This window comes from Dunckerocampus dactyliophorus, chromosome 16 (assembly GCF_027744805.1).
Source record: "Dunckerocampus dactyliophorus isolate RoL2022-P2 chromosome 16, RoL_Ddac_1.1, whole genome shotgun sequence".
Classification (NCBI taxonomy): Eukaryota; Metazoa; Chordata; class Actinopteri; order Syngnathiformes; family Syngnathidae; genus Dunckerocampus; species Dunckerocampus dactyliophorus.
Genome location: NC_072834.1, coordinates 20,150,778 through 20,173,191, shown reverse-complemented (window position 1 = coordinate 20,173,191; position 22,414 = coordinate 20,150,778). Strand labels below are relative to the sequence as shown.

Below are 22,414 nucleotides of genomic sequence, written 5' to 3'. Positions count from 1 at the left end.
CAAGTATTTGTTAAAAGGTACAGTGATTTTCAAAAAAACAAAATTCAGGACTAAAATGATAGAACATTGTGTTTCTGTAAAAGGAGCCAGTTTATGGAACAATCTGAATAAAGAAACTGAAGAATCCAAGTCTGATATCAAATTTTAAAAAATGGTTAACACGAGTATGTTGAGGAAATATGAAATATCTTAGTTATGATTGACTGTCATGCTATGGTTATTATTATTGTGGGAAATGGCATTGGTTGAATTGTAATTGAGGAGATGTTTAACCATCTGCGTGGCTGGCTGCTGTATGTATACTTTTTGTTAATATTGTTGTTTTAAAGTATGACCTTGTTTGTGGCTGAAAAAGGGGCAGAGATAATAAGACTTGTCTTCTTTCTGTTCCCTTTCATTCTGGTTTGAAGAGTGTTTGTTTTTATGTCATGTTTTAATATTGTTTGTTTGTTTTCTTCTTTCTTGAATGAAAAGGAAAGATCCCAGATCAGTGGCAGCTGGCTAAAGGTGTGTGGGTCCCAAAGGAGGACAATTGTATCCAGCTGAATCAGTTCTGCAAAATCTCCCTGCTGTGCGTTGAGGTAATGATCTTCTTCAGTGGCATCTCCAAGCGTCTTTGCTCCTACCTGATAAAGAACAGCTACATTGACACATCACACCAGAAAGGAATGCCACAATGTGTGGAGCATAGTGGTGTGGTAACACAGCTAATACGGGAGGCCAGGGAAAACAAAGGCAACTTGTCACTGTTGTGGCTTGACCTGGCAAAAGCATTTGGTTCCATTCCTCACAAGCCAGTCCAGCTCACTCTGTTGACACATCATGTCCCCAACAGGTGTAGAGATCTCATTGCTGATTATTACAAGAATTTCAGAATGAGAGTTGAGTGCACAGAGTGCACAGGGCTCCGGACGAATTCCGGAGAACGACAGCTACACATCTTGGCATTCATACAGTAGATGACTTTACACAACACAACAGCCGGTGGATTCTGAAGGGAATCGAAAGGTTGGTGGAGTGGGCCTGGATGTGTTCCAAACCTGCCAAGTTAGGATCTATGGTCCTGAAGAAAGGAAGGGTGGAGGACAAGTACAGGTTTCACATTTCAGGCACAGCCATCACAGAGAAGCCAGTCAAAACCTTGGGCAAAGTTTTCAACTGATCTCAGAGTGATCCAGCTTCATCCAGTCAACCTGCACTGAGTTGGATGGATGGCTGAAATCTGAGGAAAAGTCCGGCCTCCCTGGAAAGTTCAAAGCCTGGGTCTATCAACACAGCATTCTTTACAGAATTCGGTGGCCCCTCGTCATCTATGCCGTCCTAAGCTCTACAGTCGAGACCTTAAAGAAGCAGCAATCACCTTTGGAGATGGACTACCAAAGGGCTTGAGCAGCATCGTACTTCATGGGTGTAACAACAATCTACAGCTGCCCGTCAAATCCTTGGAGGAAGAATCCAAGGTAACGACAGCGAGAGAAGTGGTGCAGTACTGGGACTCAAGTGATCCAAAGGTGGTGAAGGCTGGAATTCAACTGAGGATTGGCAGGAAGTGAAGGGCAGAGGATGCTGTCCAGGAGGCAGAGACAAGGCTGTGTCACATGAGTCTTATGGGTGTGGTAACACCTGACCATGCAGGTCTAGGACCCTTTAAAACTTCACAAATGAACATCAGAAGGAAGGAAAGACAGCACCAGATTCAAGCAGAGGTGAGAGCAGCAGTGGATGAGACAAGCTCTTGCAAGGCCATAGGAATGAAACAACAGGGATCTTGAACAAGATGGAAGGATGCGGTTGAGAGGAAGATGACCTGGTCATTTGGAAGGCCGAGCCTCACCGCATCAAATTCGTCATCCAGGCAGTTTATGATGCGCTTCCAAGCTCATCTAACCTGCACACATGGGACATAGCAGAGTCACCAGCATGCCCTTTGCGTTCCAAGCGAGGAACACTTGAGCATATCCTCAGTTGCCGCACTGTGGCACTTGGAGAAGGACGGTACTGCTGGAGGCATGACCAAGTGCTGAAGGCTGTCGCTGAAGCCATTAGTGCTGGACTTGGATGGGCAAAGCAGCCCTGTTAGTAGCATAGTCTTGAAATGTAAAAAAAACAATAAAAAAAAAGTTGTATGATGACAATGCAAACAAAAAAACAAAGTTGTAATTTTTATTTTAAATGAGGTTGGGGAAAAAGTTACAATGTCATGGGAATAAAGTCAAAATATTATGGAAATAAAGTCATAATATTATCGAAGTTATTTTATGAAGAATATTTCAGAAGAAAGTTGAAATATTTGGAAAATTAAAAAATAAACAGCAAAAATGTGAAAAAAGAGTTAAGATGATATTAACAAAAGTTTTTTTTTCCACTTACTGTATATCACAAAGGTGAGATGTGATGTTTTTTTCTTGAAATGTACGGTATCTAACTTCTTAGCATATTTACATGTGTTGTTTTACAAAATATCAAAGTGGCAAAGTTGCATTCTTTCATTTTCTAGTAAAAAAAGTTTGGACACCTGTTGTAATGAAAAGAATGAATCTAATCAACATTTTTTTTAGGAGCTAAATCAGGTGTACAGCTCCTCACCAGTCCTTTTGGCTGCCCTCTGGTGCACTGTTGTAAAAAATATAGACAATCCAAATAGCTGTTGGTCCTCTCTTCCATGCAAGGCTCAAAAGCCATCATGAAGAAAATGCACTGCAGTGGATCATCATCAAAAACTGGGACGTCACGCTGAGGCGGAGTGGCTGCCAACTGCTGCTGCATGAACATGGATGCCATTTCATTCTGCATTGCATGATGGTACTGATTGAATTCACAGCTGCAGTTGGGGCTTGTGGCATGGGGGACTGTTGTTGTACAACACGTGGTTGTAGAGCTGCAGTGCCCATTGCTGACAGACTGGTCCTTAAAAGTAGGAAGTCCATCTTTTATTGTGAATTAGGTCCGACACTGACATCCAGTGGCTGATTGTGGTGTGACCGTTGACCCTGTACATGTAAGTTCACCTTACTGAAAACTTTAGGTCTCACAGATGGCGCAGATGTTGGGGGCGCTTTTGAGCTCAGCTGAGCAGTCGTTGTGGTGGGTTCAGACACAAACGCATTCGCCCGTGTGATAAGGCCACTCAGTCGTTTAATGACAGAAGTACATCCCATTGGAGCCTGATTTTCCTCTTTCGCTTTTGGGTCACAACCCACCAGTTGAGGATCACTGATAGAGATCCAAAAAAAAATTCAATGAATCACTGAAAATTCTTTATTTTTTGTGAATAATATAGATTCAAAAAAAAAAAAGTAATGATTGAACTGATGCTGTCCACTGCAGACAGTAGCTTTGGAAATGATCATAGTTGGCTTTCCAGGACCGTCACACAGTTGGAGGTTTTTCTTCTTGTGATACACGAACACGTTACGCTGTAAGGCAGAGGAGGAACAAGACCATTGGCTAAATGAATGGGAATTAGTTACACAATAATCACGTTGGCTCCTAAAAGTGTTTTTTGAAGTTGTGCTAAGACCATTTGTGCCTCCATCTTGTTGCAAACGTATTGTGGGCAGGTTGTGCCGCTTTGCGAGCAGGAATAATAATACATCAACTTTTGCAAGTATCAAGTATCTCGGGGTCTTGTTCACGCGTGAAGTCGACAGGCTGATCGGTGCAGCGTGTACAGTCATGCAGTCACTGTACTGGATCATCGTGGTGAAGAGAGAGCAGAGCTGAAAGCTCTCAGTTTACTTTTATGTTCCCACCCTCACCTGTGGTCATGAGCTTTGGTTCGTGACCAAAAGAATGAGATCCCGGACACAAGCGGCCAAAATAAGTTTCCTCTGTAGGGTGGCTGAACTCACCCTAAGCAATGGGGTGAGGAGCTCGGCCATCCGTGAGGGGCTCAGAGTAGAGCCACTGCTCCTTCACATGGAGAGGAGCCAGTTGAGGTGTCTCCGACATTCTGTCCGGATGCCTCCTGGACGCCTCCCTGTTCCTGAAATGCCCAGCCGAGAGAAGGCCCCGGGGCAGACCTACGACACGCTGGTGGGATTATGTCTCACAACTGGCCTGGTAACGCCTTGGTGTCCTCCCAGTGGACGTTGAAGAAGTAGCCGAGGACTGCTGCCCCCGCGACCCAGACCTGGATAAGTGGAATGATCGAAGATTTTTTTTGGAGGGGCACGTAGCAAAGGCAGATTTTGAGCACAAAAATTAAACTCAAGCAAAAATTAAAATTGTTTGAGCAAATGTAAATGTATTTTGTTGTCAATACATGTGTTTGCATGTCTGTAATTATCCATATCAACGTGCAATAAGTAATGTGTGCAGGCACAGCTCTGCACTCTTTTACTCCGTCTTTCACAACCTCTGCACTCTGCTTGATCAACGCTTGTTGCTTGTGGGACAAGGCGAGCCGATGTGGCGTACGCTGGCACCTCCGGACAGGTGTTGGTGACTGGGCTCCATGCTGGAGCTTGCCGGTTGCATGCCTGGAAGGTAGCGAGGCATACGGGCGTGTTCAGTTGTCAAAATGCATGCCTGTTGGTCACTCTCCGGGAGGGGTGGGCACTTATGTGGTAATACATTTATTTTTCCTAATATTTTTGCAATCAACTGGCAAAGTCTCAAAGATTGACTGGTTGATCGCAATGGATGTGTTGGTGGCCTCTGCATGATGCTGCACCAATCCGTCTGTCGATCTCATGCTCCAGCCTTCTTCACTCATAAACAAGACCCTGAGATACTTGAACTCCAACTGAGGGGTGCAATCCACCCTTTTCCTACTGAGAACCATGGCCTCAGATTTGGAGGTGCTGAGTCTCATCCAAGACGCTTCATACTCAGCTGTAAACCGCCCCCGATGAGGCCATCTGGACCACATCATTTGTAAATAGCAGAGATGAGATCCTACCTTTTTCTCTTGTGCATTTGCTGGATGGTCTCAGGTAGAGGGCGCCTAAAACTCTCTGGTAGGAAGAGCATGACAAAGGCGGACATCATGGCCAGAGACCCAAAGGTGACGTATGACAGATACTTGAAGTAGACGTCTGTACAAACAAAGATCGTGTTTTTAAATGAAGCAAGTTGTAAGTTTCAGCAAGACGGCAGTGCTCAAATGCTCTCACTCAGTTGCAGCAAAAATGGTGCGATGCAGCTTCCCGTCCTGGAAACCATGACGCACGTCCCAGACGCTGTGTTCCTCAGGCCGGTTGGGTAGAGCTCCGCAGTGAAGGCGTAGAGCAGCGACGTGCCGGCTGTCGCAGCAAATTTACCCAGCATCTCCAAGGCTACGGCCACCTCTAATACACCTGAAGGCGAGGGTGCAAATATGACACCTTTTGAGTGAGTTTGGGAAACCCTGCTCTATTTTGATGCAATAACCGTAATGGTCTGCAACAGAGGTCTCCAACTCATGGTCCGCGGGACCATATTTTATGATACCCCTACTTGACATCCAAGTTTAGTGCAAAGGCACCCTTGGTGAGTTCTATTTTATAAATAGTAGGTCCTTAAAAACAGTAGTGTGGTCTTTGACTTGAAGAAGAGGAGAGGAGGAAAGTGTGTCCGTAGGAAGAGAGAGAAGAGGAACGCCAAGAGTATAGGACTGAGAGTAGGGATGTTGAATGTTGGAACTATGACAGGAAAAGGTAGAGAGTTGGTTGACATGATGGAGAGAAGGAAGGTAGACATACTGTGTGTCCATGAGACCAGGTGGAAAGGTAGCAAGGCTAGAAGTTTAGGAGCAGGGTTCAAGTTGTTCTATCATGGTGTAAATGGGAAGAGAAAAGGAGTAGGAGTTATCTTGAAGGAAGTGCTTCCAGATGACTGGACAACTACAGCTAATGTGAACAGGGAGACAGGTAGGAGAGTGCTCGGTGTGGCATCTGGAAGGAAAGTAGACAAGCAGACTTAGTGGTGGAATGAGGAGGTACAGGAGTGTGTACAGAGAAAGAGGTTAGCTAAGAAGAAGTGGGACACTGAGAGGACTGAGGAGAGTAGACAGGAATACAGGGAGATGCAGCGTAAGGTGAAAGTAGAGGTAGCATACGCCAAACAAGGGGCTTATGATGACTTGTATGCTAGGTTGGATAGTAAGGAGGGAGAGACTGATCTATACAGGTTGGCAAGACAGAGAGACAGAGATGGGAAGGACGTGCAGCAGGTTTGGGTAATTAAGGATAGGGATGGAAGTCTATTGACAAGTGCCAGTAGTGTGATGGGAAGATGGAACGAGTACTTTGAAGAGCTGATGAACTTGAAAATGAGAGAGAACAAAGACTAGAAGAGGTGACTTTTGTGGACCAGGAAGTAGCAAAGATTAGTCAGGATGACGTGAGGAGGGCATTGAAGAGGATGAAGAGTGGAAAGGCCGTCGGTACTGATGATATACCTGTAGAGGTTTAGAAGTGTCTAGGAGAGGTGGCAGTAGAGTTTCTCACTGGGTTGTTCAACGGGATCTTAGATCATGAAAAGATGCCTGAGGAATGGAGGAGAAGTGTGCTAGTGCCCGATTTTTAAGAACAAGGGAGATGTGCAGAGCTGTGGCAGCTACAGAGGAATAAAGCTGATGAGCCATACAATGAAGTTATGGGAAAGAGTAGTTGAAGCTAAACTAAGGGCAGAAGTGAGCATTTGTGAGCAACAGTATGGTTTCATGCCAAAAAAAGAGTACTACAGAGGCAGTATTTGCTTTGAGGATGTTGATAGAGAATACATAGAAGGCCAGATGTAGCTGTATTGTGTTTTTGTAGATCTGGAGAAAGGTTATGACAGGGTGCCCAGAGAGGAACTGTGGTATTGTATGAGGTCTGGAGTGGCAGAGAAGTATGTTAGAGCGGTGCAGGACATGTATGAGGACTGGAAGACAGTGGTGAGGTGTGCTGTAGGTGTGACAGAGGAGTTCAAGTTGGAGGTGGGACTGCATCAGGGATCAGCTCTGAGCCCCTTCTTGTTCGCTATGGTGATGGACAGACTGACAGACGAGGTTAGTCAGGAATCTCCATGGACTATGATGTTTGCAGATAACATTGCGATCTGCAGTGAGAGCAGGGAAAAGTGGAGGAGAACCTAGAGAGGTGGAGGTTTGCCCTGGAAAGGAGAGGAATGAAGGTTAGCCGCAGTAAGACAGAGTACATGTGTGTGAATGAGAGGGACCCAAGTGGAAGAGTGAGCTTACAGGGAGAAGAGATCAAGAAGGTGGAGGATTTTAAGTACTTAGGGTCAACAGTCCAGAGCAATGGAGAGTGTGGAAAAGAGGTGAAGAAGCGTGTACAGGCAGAATGGTACGGGTGGAGAAAAGTGTCAAGTGTGATGTGTGATAGAAGAGTTTCAGCTAAAATGAAAGGAAAGGTGTACAAAACTGTGGTGAGACCAGTGATGTTGTTTGGTCTAGAGACAGTGTCAATGAGGAAAAGACAGGAGACACAGCTGGAGGTAGCAGAGATGAAGATGCTGAGGTTCTCTCTGGGAGTGACCAGGAAGGATAGGATCAGGAATGAGTACATCAGAGGGACAGCACATGTTAGAGGTTTTGGAGATAAAGTCAGAGAGGCCAGACTGAGATGGTTTGGACATGTCCAGAGGAGAGGCAGGGAATATATCGGTAGAAGGATGCTGAGTTTGGAATTGCCAGGCAGGAGGCCTAGAGGAAGACCAAAGAGGAGGTTTATGGATGTAGTGAAAGAGGACATGAAGGTAGTTGGTGTGAGAGAAGAGGAGGCAGGGTTAGATGGAGGCAATTGATTCGCTGTGGCGACCCTGAAGGGAAAAGCCGAGAGGAAAAGAAGAAAAGGTCTTTGACTTGAGCCGGGGCCTGAGCTACTGCTGGTACCTGCTGGAGCACATCAAGTCCTGTGCTGTTGCTGGAGCCTGTGGGACAGCACTGGGGCCTGGGCTACTGCTTGAGCCTTCTGGTTCCTAACTTGTGTGTTTGTCTGGGCTTCCTTCTGCTTGTATACGAGACTGCTCTACAGCTGGTGCATGGACAGTGCACGTGCTCCACCACTCTGACACCAAAGCTAGCGAGGCTTGCTAGATAGAACACTTAATCAATGTGAGCAGAAAAATGTCAGGACAACATGTAACAGGATAGCATCCTGTCCGCTCATTGGTGGATCAATAAAACCCCACTGATCGGTTGTCCTCCGGGCGACAGCAATGAAGAGTTGAAAATTTTTCAACTTTCTGGGATCGCGTTGCAAGCCAGCGTGTGCACGATGGCATACACAAGCACAAAACTTAACATGCACGAATTTTGCTTCTCACTTGACTGGACGGAGACTAGCAATAATCACCCTGTACTTATGGTGCCCAAAATCACACGGTGACTACTGCTGCTGCTATGAAACTTTATCAACCTTTTACAAAACAGGTGCTGCAATAGCAATAAGTCAGACCTGTTTACAGCCCGCTGGACTCCACCAGGGCTGCACTTTGTAATTCTGTTCATTACTTTTATGAACAGAATTTCTAAGTGCAGTCAGGGCTTTGAGGGTTTCTGGTTTGGTGGCTGCAGATTGTGTCTCTGGTTTTTGCAGATGATGCGGTCCTGCTGCGTTCATCGAGTCATGACCTTCAAATCTTACTGTATCAGTTTGCAGCAGAGTGTGAAGCGGCTGGGATAAGAATCAGCACCCCCAAGTCTGAGTCCATGGTTCTCGCTCTGAAAAGGGTGGCCTGCCATCTCAGGGTCTGGGATGAGATCCTGCCCCAAGTGGAGGAATTTAAGTACCTCAAGGAGAGAGGAACGGATGGAACGCAAGATCGACAGGGGGATTGGTGCGGCGTCTGCAGCGATGCGGACTTCACAACCGTCTGTTGCGGTGAAGAGGGAGCTGAGCCAAAAGGCAAAGCTCTCAATTTACCGCTCCATCTACGTTTCTACTGTCACCTATGATCATGAGCTCTGGGTAGTGACCAAAAGGACAAGATTGTGGTTACAAGCGGTCAACATGAGTTTTATCCGTAGGGTGGCTGGGTAATCCCTTAGAGATCAGGTGGGAAGTACTGTCACCTGGGAGAAATTCGGAGTAGAACCATTGCTTCTCCACATTGAGAAGAGCCAGATGAGGTGGCTCGCGCATCTGGTCAGGATGCCTCTCGTTCAGGGCACGTCCAACCGGTAGGAGGCCTTGAGGAAGACCCAGGACAGGTTGGAGGGACGATGTCTCAACTGGACTGGGAACACCTCAGGATCTGGCGGGAGGAGCTGGACGAAGTAGCCGGGTTGAGGGAAATCTGGTTTCCCTGCTTAGGCTGTTTACCCCCACGACCTAACCTTGTGTAAGCGGAGGAAGTTGGATGGATGGAAGTGCTGCAATGCACGCTGGCAAGCAAGAATCACTCCCAGTGGCGGCAGTGATGCTGGAATTTTGTCCACATGTGTCGCATTAGTAAATAGTCACACCATACAGGAACATTTTCAGGTCGGCTCACTGGGTGAAATTGATGTAGTACATAAGGTACACCTACATCTGGCAAACACAGCTCTGTAGTCTAGTATTGTTGTTCTTCTTATGTCATCGTTTTCAGAAAGTAATGGTTTGCTCGTCTACATGGCAATGACAAGCCGGAGTTCCCAGGTTTTTCCACTCTGGAAGCCATTTTCAAAAATTACCATTTCAGGCCACCTAGAATGCCATTGCCGTGTGAATGAAAGGCTGAAACGATAAAATACTTTGCCGTTTTGACCTGAAAACGCTCCTGTTGTATAGCCCTTTACACTGCAAAAACAGCCACACTTGAAACAATCCCAAATTCTCTTAAAATGAGACAATATTTCTTCCATCCATCCATTTTCTATACCGCTTGTCCTCATTAGGGTCATGGTTATGCTGGAGCATCGGGGGAGAGGCGGGGTACACCCTGGACTGGTTACGAGCTGGTCACAGGGTACATACGTTGTGTGTTTCCACAGTGTTTTCATGCACGTACGCATCCTCTGCGGTGCGAGATGTGTGAAGGTAATATCGTCTTCATCCGCTGTGGAACACATACACAACAATGGACAGGCAACAGGCACTTTTGCCGTTTCCCTTTAGTGGCCGCTATAGACAGGTTTGACTGTAATTTGGTGGCTCCACTTCCATTTGTAGCAACATTAAGACATGTAAAACCTTAAATGTTCCAAATCCAAATTTAACAGGTATAAAAAAATAGATATAAAATACAGAATGTAAAATACTGATTCCATCAAAGAAAAAGATGTTCATTCAGTCAAGTCTTTTTTTGTTCTGTGTCTGAATAATATACACATTTGACATGTTATTCGGTTGACTGTATGTTTTATACAGTATGATGTGCTCTTTCACACATTTAGAAATACTGTAAGAATGCCACTTTTACATAATTGGCTTCTTCATTTTATAATGTATGATTAATATCTACATCAGCAAACATTAACCGTACAACCGTACAAACACCACATAGAGATGATCCAAAGGCGAACCCAGGCTGCCTGATTGTGGGGCCAAGGTGCTAAACACTGTGCCATAGTGCAGCCTTGTGTCCAAAATTTGCTTAATTTTAGAGAAACCTATTGTAATAAACACGATATGAAATATTTTTTGCTTTATTTGCATGCAAATTCACGAGTTTTGGGATATATAAACTAGATAAAAAGAGTAATATTTTCTTTTTAGAAAAAAATTGAAACTGTTGCTTAAAATGGGAGGATTTTACTGTCTTGAAATTGAGTTTTTGCAGTGTAGCCACTTCATTGAAACGTGATTTTGGAGAGAATCCTTCACACAGCCCCGGCCTCACCGAGCCTACCTCTACTGGACCACAGGTAAATTGAGTTTGAGACCCCTAATTTACAATTCCACTCTAGTCCTTTAGCTAGTGGCATTGTACCTTCATGTACACTTCCACATACGCTATTGCAAGCTTTTCTCACCATCTTCTGGATCTGGTGTTTCACTGCTTGCACCTGTTTTATTTACACTTTATGTTATAAATGTTTTTTGTTGTGGTTCACCAACGGCTGATGTGGTTTGAAAGACGTTTACTGTACATATTTGAATCGTGCACTCGCCAGTGTTGCCAATTTACTGACCCTCTGTTGCTCCCACTCACTTTGAGGTACCAGCTGAATGAAGAAGAGCGACAAGGCAACAACCAGGAAGACCAGGGCGACGGCCACGCGTCGAGGGAGAAAGCGCATGGCCAAGCAGGCGCTGCTGTACGCCGGCACCTCCACCACGGCCGACAGGAAGCAGCTGATGTACGGGTCCGAGTGGAGTCGTGATGTGTTCAGGGACAGGCCGTAGTAGCAGATACTCATAGTAAACCTGGTGAGACACCAATGGTTTTACTCCAGATAACATGGTTGTGTGTGTGTGTGTGTGTGTGTGTGTGTGTTACTCACCACACAAAGCAAAGAATGACTGTTGTTGCTAAGATGCTTCTTGTACTTAGCAGGTCAATGAAAGTGTAGCGCTGTGCAGACTTTGCCTCCGGTGTGTCTGTCTACAAGATGCAACACCTGTGAGTGCTGTCAGTCACCATGTATGTCATTCTACACTCGCTGGCCACAACATTAGGTACACACACAAATGACTGACACTGCCAGAAGGTGTTCATGTAACAATATTTGCTGCTGTCGTTCTCGTTGCATCACACCTAAATATGATATATTTGTAGCAAAGCGCAATTGCAATAATCTTCCATAATAATCATACAAAAAGTCAGGGTAATAATAATAATAATAAAGGTCATGAAAATAATGACGATAAAGCAAGTATCAGTCTGTTTGACAGAAGTGAAGGGACGGTTGTAGATACTGTGTGAAGTGTGTGACGCTCGACCCACCCCCAAGATACTAGAGGGGTGTGAGAGTTAGAATGTCGGGGGAAAAGAGTGACAGGAAAGAGCTCAGTGATGCCCAAACCTGCACTCTACCGCCTCTGCAGACAGGACCCACTCAATTTGAGAGCCTCTCCACCACCACTGAAGGGCACCACCGGCGGACCCCACTCAGCAGCCAGGCGCCTATGAGAACAAGGGCCAGAAAGCGCCACACCTCCATAGCCGAGCAAGTGCCGGATCAAGGACCCAGGCCAGCCTGGACCCCAACACCAGCTACACTGGGGGAGGGGGCTTGCCTGACCAGACAGAAATCTGAACTCAGGGAAAATCATCATTTTGACTGTAGTTACTCTACCCATAAGTGATATCGACAAATGATTCCATGGTGTGAGACCATCTTCGATTGTTTTGAGCCTGGAGGAAATATTAACAGCCAGATATTTGGAAAGGAAAGTTTTGAGTCACAACTAATAGGCAACACAGCGGATTTATTCCAGCTGTTCGGGTAATCTGGGATGGAGAAAAATGTGTCTTTCAGTGCAACCTCTGGGGATAGAGAAAACATTTTGTTTTTAAAATCAGACATGTTTTCAGGTGTACCTAAAAGGCGTGTCTGGTGAGTGTATGTTGTGGGAACATGAAGTTGACTTGCATATATCAAGTAATCAGCGAAGATTTTCTCCGGAGCTTCCACTCTGTTCATCTTTGCAGCTCTCCTCATGATGGTCTCGGCCTCCGCCACTCGTCCCTGAGACAACAACCACATCGGAGACTCTGGAAGGATCCTGTCTCTCACACACACACACACACACACACACACACACACACACACACACAAACCATATGGAAGCTCAAAAGGACAGCGAGTAACAACCTTCAGGTGAATCTTTTCTAGTAATGACCACAGCCCACCACCAGAGGGGGATGTACAACAGGGCAGGCACAGTGATGGCCACTGTCAGGTCCTTCCAGCTCCTGAGGAAGTAAGCCACGAGGGGCAGCATCATGTAGCCCAAGGCCCAGGCAACGCACACGGCCATCGATGCGTACACCACCCGAGCGTTGCCCGTTAAGATTTCTGTGCCTGCGCAGCAGAGAGAACAAAAAGTCAGTACTGTCAAAGAGCAAACAGTCCAATCTAAACTTCAAAGGCTACAATTATCAGGCAGTACACTAAGTCCCCTACTAACGAACATCCGACGTGCGAACATTCGGAGATACGAACACAAACCGACTGGTCTATATTTTCATATGTTGTGCCTTACAGTATATAGTCCATATTTATACTGCTACATGCTTGACCAGCAGAGGGCACTGTGACACTGCTAATGGGACCAACAGATACAGGAAGACGAGGAAGAGGAGAGAGGAAGTTTTATGATACAACCTGGACAGAGCGTGTGATTAAAGTTTATGAAGAGTTAATAGGCCTGCTTAATTCTACACCACCCACAGAACACTACCTCTTTTAGAAGAGTCTAACGACGACGACCATTTGTCCGTTTTTCAAAATTGCCTCCTCCTCCACCACAACCAACGACGTATGCTCGGCCACTCCTCTTCAAAGGTAAATAACATTTATCATTACGTATTATTATATCATTTTTATTATTGTTTTTTTCATTAATTATCCTCGTTTAATATTACTACTGCATCCAAACTCATATTTACATACGTACACATATACTGTATATGTATACACGTACATTTAGTACCTATATCATTGGTAATATTACCTTTTCCCTGACTTAAGAACAATTCGACTGAAGAACAGTCGTCTGGAACCAATTGTGTTTGTTAGTTGGGGACTTAGTGTAAAGTAAGTTCACATAGAGACATTACAATCATAAAAATGTTTAATATAGAGAAGAGCAGCAGCAAAGAAACTAAAAATGTAGAGACTGGGATGAAGTATTCAGAATAAGCAGTGCAGTACATGCAATACATGCAGTATTTTAAGCTGGCAAGAAATACACAACAAAAATATGACTTTCAAATATTGTTCACAGATCTGTGTTAGCGAGCATTCATAATCCATCCATCTCACAGGTGTGGCATAAGATGAAGATTAGACAAGATTAGTGGTTGTTGCACATGTGCGCCTTAGGTTGGCCATAATAAAAAGCCACTCAGGTTTTCTGTGCTCCAACCACTAAAATATTGCATTTCTAAATAAGGAATCCTACTTCTACTACTAAGGGGGAATCACACTCCTCAGCCTGCCTTGGAAAGTCTATTCCAGGGTGCTGTAGAGAAGTGGACAACGTTATTCGATGATGTGGTCCTGATGGCCTCATCGGGCTGTGACCTTCAGCGTTTACTGGGGCGGTTTGCAGCTGAGTGTGAAACTTTTGGGGTGAGATTCAGCACCTCCAAATCAGAGGCCATGGTTGTCAGTCAGAAAAGGGTGGATTGCACCCTCCCAGTTGGCAGTGAGGTCCTGCCCCAGGTGGAGGAATTCACGTATCTCGTGGTCTTGTTCACGTGTGAGGGAAGGTTGGCACGTGAGGTCGCAGGCCCAGCGCAGCGTCTGCAGTAATGCGCCGCTCTACCGGACCGTCGTGAGCCGGAAAGCAAAGCTCTTAATTTAACGGTAGATCTATTTTCGCAGCCTCACCTATAATCATGAGCTTTGGGTCGTGACCGAAAGATTGAGGTCACAGATACAAGTGGCTGAAATGAGTTTCCTCCATAGGGTGGCTGGACACACCCTAAGAGATGGGGTGAAGAGCTTGGTCATCTGCAAGGGTCCCAGAGTAGAGCCGCTGCTCCTTCACATCAAAAGGAGCCAGTTGAGATGACACTGGCATCTAGTCCGGAGGCCTCCCAAATACCTCGCTGGTGAGGTGTTCTGGGCATGCCCAGCCGGGAGAAGCTGCCCACGTGACCTGGACCCGTACAAGCAGAAAAAAAATGGATGGATGGAATCCTAGTTTGTGGAAATTCATCTACCATGGTCGGGTCTGGAACCAATTAACCGTGATAAACTGTATACCGTTTGATCCACAGCATTATGTGTGTGTGTGTGTGTTTACCTAGAACATAGCAGGAGATATAATTGGAGACGTTTCCCAATCCACTGCAGAAAAACAGCACACACAGCACCTCCCAGGAGGGAGAAGCGATCAGAGCCAGGTTGAACACAGCCTGAACTGCCAAGGTTGCAAACAGAACCGGTTTACGGCCAAACCTGAAAGAAGATCATAGCAACAAAGCGTCACCTTGGACTGATTTCATTGTGCATGAATGTGGAATTCTTAACGCTTATAAAGGTGCACACACAACAACAACCTTACAGTCAACAGTGTTTCCTTGGACTTTATTTGTAGCGGTGGTGGGATATGGAGCAGTTTGGGAGGGGATAATGACATCATGGTCAAATTTGCCCAATTGGTAATGACGCATTATCAAAAAGTGAGTTAAAAACATGAAAGCAAAACAAGTAAAACTTCAAATGAACTTTCTTCTGTCACTTTGTCGTTTATTTTTTATTATTTCACAAACAAGACCGAGTCGTCGTGAGGGCTTATTGACTTACAGGAGTATGAATGCTTGCTAAATATAGCAATAAAGTTGCCAAGTTGGCAACGCTGATCCCTCCCTTCTTATTCTCTGGTAGAGCAGGGCCGTGTGCTACAAAGCAGGGTTTCTTCTTATCCAGGATAACTTTGAGGATTAAGTCCGAATTTGCTGTACTATAAAGCTCGTTCACTGGTTCACGGTGCGCTTACAGTGCCCATAAGGAGGACAGCCAACAGTTTCCATTTTCAAGTATTTGATTTAATTTCACTTATTTGTTTTATGTTCTGATAAAATAGCTGTATTTTCCAAACTATAAGTCGCTCCAGAGTAGAAGTTGCATCAGTCAAAAAATTGCATCATGAACAAAAAACACAGTATATAAATGGCACTGGACTTCTACTGGCATGACATGACACGACATGAATTTTATTTTTATTTCTTTATTTTTACTTTTGCTCCCATGTTTGCCTCACACAATTCGGGTTGCAACTGAGTGCACAATTAAGCACGTCAGATCGTATTCTCATTTTTATGCATATTTTCCAACACCAAACTGAATAAACTTGAATGCCTATTGGGTTTAAGAATACCAGATTAAGCATGTGTGTACTGAGGGAGGGTGGGGCCTTCGGAGATCAACACCCTTTCATAGGTGTGCACACATTATGAATCAGCTTCTTTTCCTCTGGCAAAATGGGCCACAAAAGAGATTTAACAGATTATGAAAAATCAATAACTGTAAAAACATGACTACAGAACCATTAAATGTTTTTGTTACAAGTGCACAAAAGGGTCGCACGAAAAGTTTTGAGAAAAACATGCAAATTAACTGCCAAATATTTGAGAAAAATCAAACGTGATTCCAGAACTGCAATCTACCTGCAGTGTCCAGAAGGTACATGGTGTTCAGAGCTCAGAGACTTGGCCAAGGTAAGAAAGGCTGAAACCTGAACCCAACTGAACAAGACACACAAGTTGAAAGGCTATGATTTGGCCAATAAATATCCATCCATCCATCTTCTGTGCCGCTTATCCTCACTAGAGACTACACCCAGGGCACATATAGGCAACAACCATTCACTCTTACATTCATACCTATGAGCAATTTAAAGTCAGCAATTAACCTAACATGCATGATTTGGATTGTGGGAAAAAACGGAGTACCCGCAGAAAACCCACGCACGCACGCGGAGAACATGCAAACTCCACACAGAAATTCAAACCCAGATCTTCCCGATCTCCTGACTGTGTGGCCAACATGCGGCAGATTTTTTAATACATAACTTCTTAACATACCTACTGTACATGTGTTGCTTTACAAAATATCACAGTGGCAAAGTTGCATCCTTTCATTTTTCATGTGGCCCTCGCTGGAAACGGAAAACCGTTTGGACACCCCTGGCTTACTACTTTCATCATCCTTATCAAAAACAAAGTATTTAATCAAGTAGCAAAGATCACAGATGAGAACACAAACCATTCATGGCCCACAGGCCCTAGGTTGGTCAAACCTGCTTCATCAATCAAAGGCAGCTAATGTGGTTGTGATGGTTCAGATCATTTTGATCGACATTGCAGGGTGAAAGTGATTTCTTTGTTCCTCTGAAAGCTGTTTATGTGCGACCATGTCATGTTAGCAAAGACTGATGACAGTATCGCTCTCCTTTCAGCAGAGTACCTGTCTGAGAGCACTCCCGAGAAGAAGGATCCCACAAGAATTCCCAGGAAGAAAACAGTGGAGGTGAGAGGCTGCTTCCAGCTTTCACTGCAAACCAGGTCAAACTGGAAGTGCAAGCACAGTGACGGCAGCGTTTGACACCATTAGGCTGAGAAAACTTAGTCAAGTCAAACATCAAACACATTCGTGACGACATAAAAGAGTGCAGAAGCATGATGAGCAGCACAGTGACCTCAGAGACCACTGTAGACTGGTAGTGTTCGCTGCTGTAGCTCCAACCGTCCATGCAGTCCTCCTGGTCCAGGCTACTTAGGTTGACGTCCCGCACGGGAACCAGACCCATGTCAGAGAGGTTGCGGACCACATCCAGCCTGTACCTGCGGCATTGGCTCCTTTCCAGCTCCCCATTGACCTCCTCCAAAGCCAAACCACAAAGTACACAGACTGTTAGCTAGCATTTGCATGTTTGTCAAACAGTATGTACGCTACATGTCACTCCCTCCCTCCCAGCAAAATGTCATGTTGCTGAGACATAAATATTCATACTACAGTTTACTGGTGCTACTAAGTGTCTGTGTGAGAGACGCGCATTTCAAAACATGTACACATCACTCCCATCAATCAATGCAGAGAGATAAGCATTCATATCATACCGTTGGGTGTCAACAATATACAGTATATGCTTGCTTACAGTATGTCTGTTGGACTTTGTGCTAGTTACAGATTGTCCATTATGAACACCACGTTCAAGCATAAAAGTGTGAACTTTGCACCAGGACACCCTGGGCCGCAGATTTTGTTTATGTTGGATGGAGATGGAGTTTCTACTCCCACCTCCATGTGAGCTTCGACCATGTTCTACGGGAGGCATTGGACTTTGAATCCGTGTCATCCATGTTCCGTGCCCCCATTGATGAGGCTGCTGATTGGAGCTTTGACTGTAAGATGGTTGTGTCTGTTGTGGCACTAATTCCAGAACCCGGTGGTGCGTACTGCTTTGGCAGTCAAAAACTTGGATCTGGGAGGAGTTTGGGGAAGCCATGGAAAATGACTTCCTTTGAACAGATTCTGGACCACCATCCCCCAACTCAGGAGGGGGAAGCAGTAGTGTCGTCCCGTACTATATCATCGTTCGAATATCACTGCCTCGCTAGATTGCATTTTTTTGAAAAATAACTAATTAATGATGGCTGTTTCGTGGTTGACTATGTCCTATTATTAGTCAAAACACATTGAAAGACAGTACGAGTTCCTGTATCTGTAGTATTGTGGTCACTAGGCATCAGTAATGTTATGAGACATGACGTTAGATTACATTACCTTTCTGCATTGAGACTACTGAGCTAGCACAGCCAAGCCAACATGCCATGGCTGAGACAGACATGGCTGAGATTGGGTGGAAAAAAGGTTCTCCTCTCATTCAGTGTGGAAGTGGTCGGGTTTTGGCTTCTTGTCCTTCTGCCTCACTCCATTTGAAACAATTGAAGTTTAGAATAAGTAAATTGGAGAGGCTAACTAGTTAGCTTGCTATGCTCCTGGCGGCCGTCTGTTATGTCCCTGCAGTGATGCCGTAGCCTGCGCAATGTGATGCAATACTGTAGCCTGCCCAATGTGATGTAAACAAAGAATAATAGCAGTGACCATTGGGGTGTTGTCTACAGGGCGCTAATAATGTTAAAACACGTATTTAGGAATTCATGAGATCCTGCCCCAAGTGGAGGACTTTACGTACCACGGGCTCTTGTTCACGAGTGAGGGAAGGATGGATTGCGAGATTGGAAGCGGATTGGTGCAAACTCTGCATTGGTCCATCGTGGTAAAGAGGGAGTTGTATCGAAAGGCAAAGCTCGCATTTTACCGGTCGATGTACATGTTTGCATTGTGACTGAAAGGACAAGATCGCGGGTACAAGCGGACGAAATGAATTTCCTTCTTAGGGTGGCTGGGCTTTCCCTTATAAATAGGTTAAGAAGCTCTATCATCTGGGAGGAGCTTGGAAGAGAGCTCTGTAGTGAGATGAGCCAAATCAGGTGGCTTGGGCATTGATTAGAATGCCTTCTGGATGCTTCCCTGATGAGGTGTTCCAGGCACGTCTGACCAACAAGAGGCCTTGTTGGTATATTCATGATAAAAAGACCACAGAAGCATTTATATTCATGATTATGGAAAAGCTATGTACTGAATTTTTTTATGTGTACTGGTCCTCACTGCCGGGGAAAATGATCTCATTAGAGGAAGGGACTTTTAAACACTTTTACAAATCCTCCCACGTTAAGGAACCTCATTGGAGAATGATGAGCTCATCCTGTGGGAAAATGATCTTATTAGACAGAAATGACATCATGGCTCTAAAAGGTATACAATATGCTATTTTTCAACATTCTGGGCTCCTCCTTGCAAGTGCCTGCATCCTCCACCTCACTCAGGATTGCGAATTGGAATATATCAAGAACTTGTCTACTTTGTGTGAAAGTAAAGCAGACACTCTCCACTAGACGAACTTGGATTATAACTTCAACTTCAATGACACTGAATGAAGGAAGTGGGGAGGGTCTTAGAGGAAATCAGAGACAGACAAATCAGCAGTTCATCAATCCTCACAGACTAAAACCAATCCAGAGCCTTGGAGTTTACTGAAGGAGAGCGTCAACTTGATCATTCGCCATTCCTTCCTTTACTTTTTCCTGATATTTTTTTTAAACTTTGCTTGCTTTTGTATAAAATGAAGGTTTTGGATAAAGACTTTTTCGTGTTTCTTTTCCAAGAACTTTGGACAGAGGATTTGTTCTAAGGTTTTTTTTTTCTTTTTGTCCAGATACAGTACATGTGAATGGAGCTCAATAATCCTCAATAGGGTTAGTTCATATTGCTTTTATCCTTTTTATGATCTTATTACTGCTTATGATTCCTTGCAATCTTTTCTATTAAATCTTTTGTCTTTATATAAAAATATAAAGAATGTCACTCTGAGCCTTCTTATGAAAGACTACGCAGTATTATACAACTGAATTTCTTTCACGTTGTTCCGGCTTACTGTTTGAAATTGACAGTTCCTTCTGATCGTACTTAGATGAGTAAATTATCCCAGCACTTTACCAAGTGCAACAAATCGGATAATGACAAGGAGCCCTAAAGTGTAGGGTCCAGTGCTGTGAACATGAGAAAGCCGTTACTCTGTTGTTCATGGTCTGGATGTAGCAGGGCCACCTGCACACATCAGACTGTTAGCACCTGGGTGAGTTCTCTTTGCTCCTGACTTAAAGGGTATCAACTTCAGCTGGGGAGACTAAAGGAAGTAGTCATTCGGCAGGTGTGCACACTTGAAACAGAAGTGTGGTCTTGCACCCCTGGGGTAATTAGGGATTAAACGTGTGAATGCTAAGAGATAAGCATTAACATTATGCAAATCACCACCACTGTGCATCAACAAAGTTTCTGCATATCTTTATGGGAATACTGCATATCATAAAATATCTCCCAGGTTGGCAGGTCTGTGAATTATCTACAAATGTATCTATATTTTCTATTATCTATATATTATATCTTTCTGGCACCAGCATCATTCAAGCACATATGAACGCATTCTGAACAAAAATACAAATGCAACACTTGTTTTTGCTGCCATTTTTCAAACATTTAATAGATACACAAATGTTCAAAAATCATCCTGGCACTTCTGGCACTTCTGGCATCATGCCGATTAAACAGCATGATAAAAGGCATGATAAAAGGCCACTCTGAAATGTGCAGTTTTGCACAATGCCATAGATGCTGAAAATTTGCAAGTACATCCACTCGGCATCACAGCCGCAGACCACGTGTAACCACACCAGCCTAGGACCTTCACATCCAGCAGGTTCATCTCCATGATCGTGTGGGACTAGCCACCCGGACAGCTGCTGCAACAATCGGCTTGCACAAACAAAGAATTTATGCAAAAACTGTCGGGTGCCTCCACCTCCATTGGGGCCCGCCCAACTATTTCAGAACTGGTCTTGCCAGAGTAACAAGATTTTGACCAAAATGGGCAGGGCTGTTTCTCATTCCAAGATGTGCCTAATTTATGACAAATTCTCCAGCCATTAGTGTTATCTCAACTGGGTTATTGCTGTTATCTGGTCATGTGCCCCAAAGAAAGACTTTCATGACATTCACCTCAAAGCACAAAGCAGACAAGACATAGAGACTGCCACTGAGGACCAGCATTGGCAGGAAGCATCCAGCTGTCATTGTTACAAGTGGAAAACAGATTTTGAAAAATCTTCTTGTCATTTTTTATTCTGTGTCAATATAAAGCCTAAAATCTTGCATTCTAAAATCCTTTCTGCTTACAAGAGACACAGCCACTCTACCAGACGGCAGACAAATGGTGACATGGTTGTCCCTGTGGCAAGAACATGTTCAACATAGAAGAAGTGTTGTCTTGGGCTGCTAATCTGTGGAATACAAGTAGGTTGCCTTGTTCCTTCAAAGAATCAATTAATATAAAATGTTTTCAAAATAATCTAATGAATATGTTTTTAATATGAGCTGTTTTTAGGTATGATGTTGTTTTTCAAGTAGAATACTTTTGTTTTGGGGCGTCTTTTGTATGTGTTGAGTTTTTTGCTGTCGAAAGACTCGTTAATGCTGTGGTAGCAACTCATGGGGGATACATTTTAAACCAGTAAAGAAATAGACAGTGGAGCGTTCAAAGGTTGCAAACAGTCTTCGCTGTAGCAATGACAATGCTGAACATTCTGTATTGTTAGGAGATGTGCAATACCTCCATTGGGATCACAGCTTCCCTCCAGTCTTGGCTGAGGTTGACCTCTGGGACCAGGCAGCGGTGTCTGGGTGTGTCCGTGACGAAGACCAGGGAGAAGGAGCCCATTCCATTAGGCAGGATGGTGGAACAGAGCATGAAGAACACCATCAGCTGGAATCGCCCCCACTGTCCCAGGAAGGCCACGCTGGTATCGTAGTCCCTCATGGTGCAATCTGGTCCGACCTTCCCTTCTGCTCAGCTTGATCAGGATATTTGTTTTTCACCCGGTTGTCTCTGCACACCTCATCTAGTTCATGTGGCTTCTGAGTTTGCAGCAGGTATTGACAGGCAGCAGTTGTTACCACCTTTTTACAATCAGTCAGTGACTCCTCAAAGCCTTCCTCCGCCCACCATGTAGTTTGGATTGATAATTGACACTTTTCCTTCCTTTTTGTTGAGTGGTGTCAGCTGTGCTGCTTGTGTCCTCCCAATGCCCCGCCTTTTACAACGCCTTTACCTTTCCCTGATCCTTGTGTCCTCCAGTCGTATTTTGTTCAGGTGTTTCCTTGTCTCGTCAGTGTCTGTCCTTGTTTTCTCCTCTTTAGTCATCATGTGGTGAGTTTGATCCCTGCGTGTCCTCCCTGTTACGTGTTTTTTTTTTTTTACTT

At 44.6% G+C, this 22,414-nt stretch overlaps 1 protein-coding gene and 1 pseudogene across 1 annotated transcript; one reads left to right on the top strand and one right to left on the bottom strand.

Annotated features, from left to right (window-relative positions):
* Positions 1-584: 584 nt before the first annotated feature.
* Positions 585-2,080, top strand: LOC129169402 (uncharacterized; annotated as a pseudogene).
* A 1,266-nt stretch (positions 2,081-3,346) lies between these two features.
* LOC129169401 (solute carrier family 22 member 4-like) lies at positions 3,347-21,971 on the bottom strand. The gene is made up of 11 exons (XM_054755794.1): positions 21,765-21,971; positions 17,232-17,414; positions 17,000-17,103; positions 14,835-14,989; positions 12,712-12,883; positions 12,448-12,584; positions 11,360-11,456; positions 11,068-11,282; positions 5,118-5,300; positions 4,904-5,039; positions 3,347-3,416 (listed from the first exon to the last, which is right to left on the bottom strand). The coding sequence occupies exons 1-11, from the start codon at positions 21,969-21,971 to the stop codon at positions 3,347-3,349; spliced, it is 1,659 nt and encodes a 552-aa protein (XP_054611769.1).
* Positions 21,972-22,414: the final 443 nt, after the last annotated feature.

What these genes read in the sequence shown, in the direction of transcription:
- LOC129169401 (XM_054755794.1), bottom strand. Translation starts at nt 21,971, where the DNA reads ATGAGGGACTACGATACCAGCGTGGCCTTCCTGGGACAGTGGGGGCGA. An exon ending in TATCTCCTGCTATGTTCTAG is followed by an intron (nt 12,884 to 14,834) that starts GTAAACACACAC and finishes TCTGCTGCGCAG; the next exon opens with GCACAGAAATCTTAACGGGC. An exon ending in CATTCAGCTGGTACCTCAAA is followed by an intron (nt 5,301 to 11,067) that starts GTGAGTGGGAGC and finishes CCTCGCCTTCAG; the next exon opens with GTGTATTAGAGGTGGCCGTA.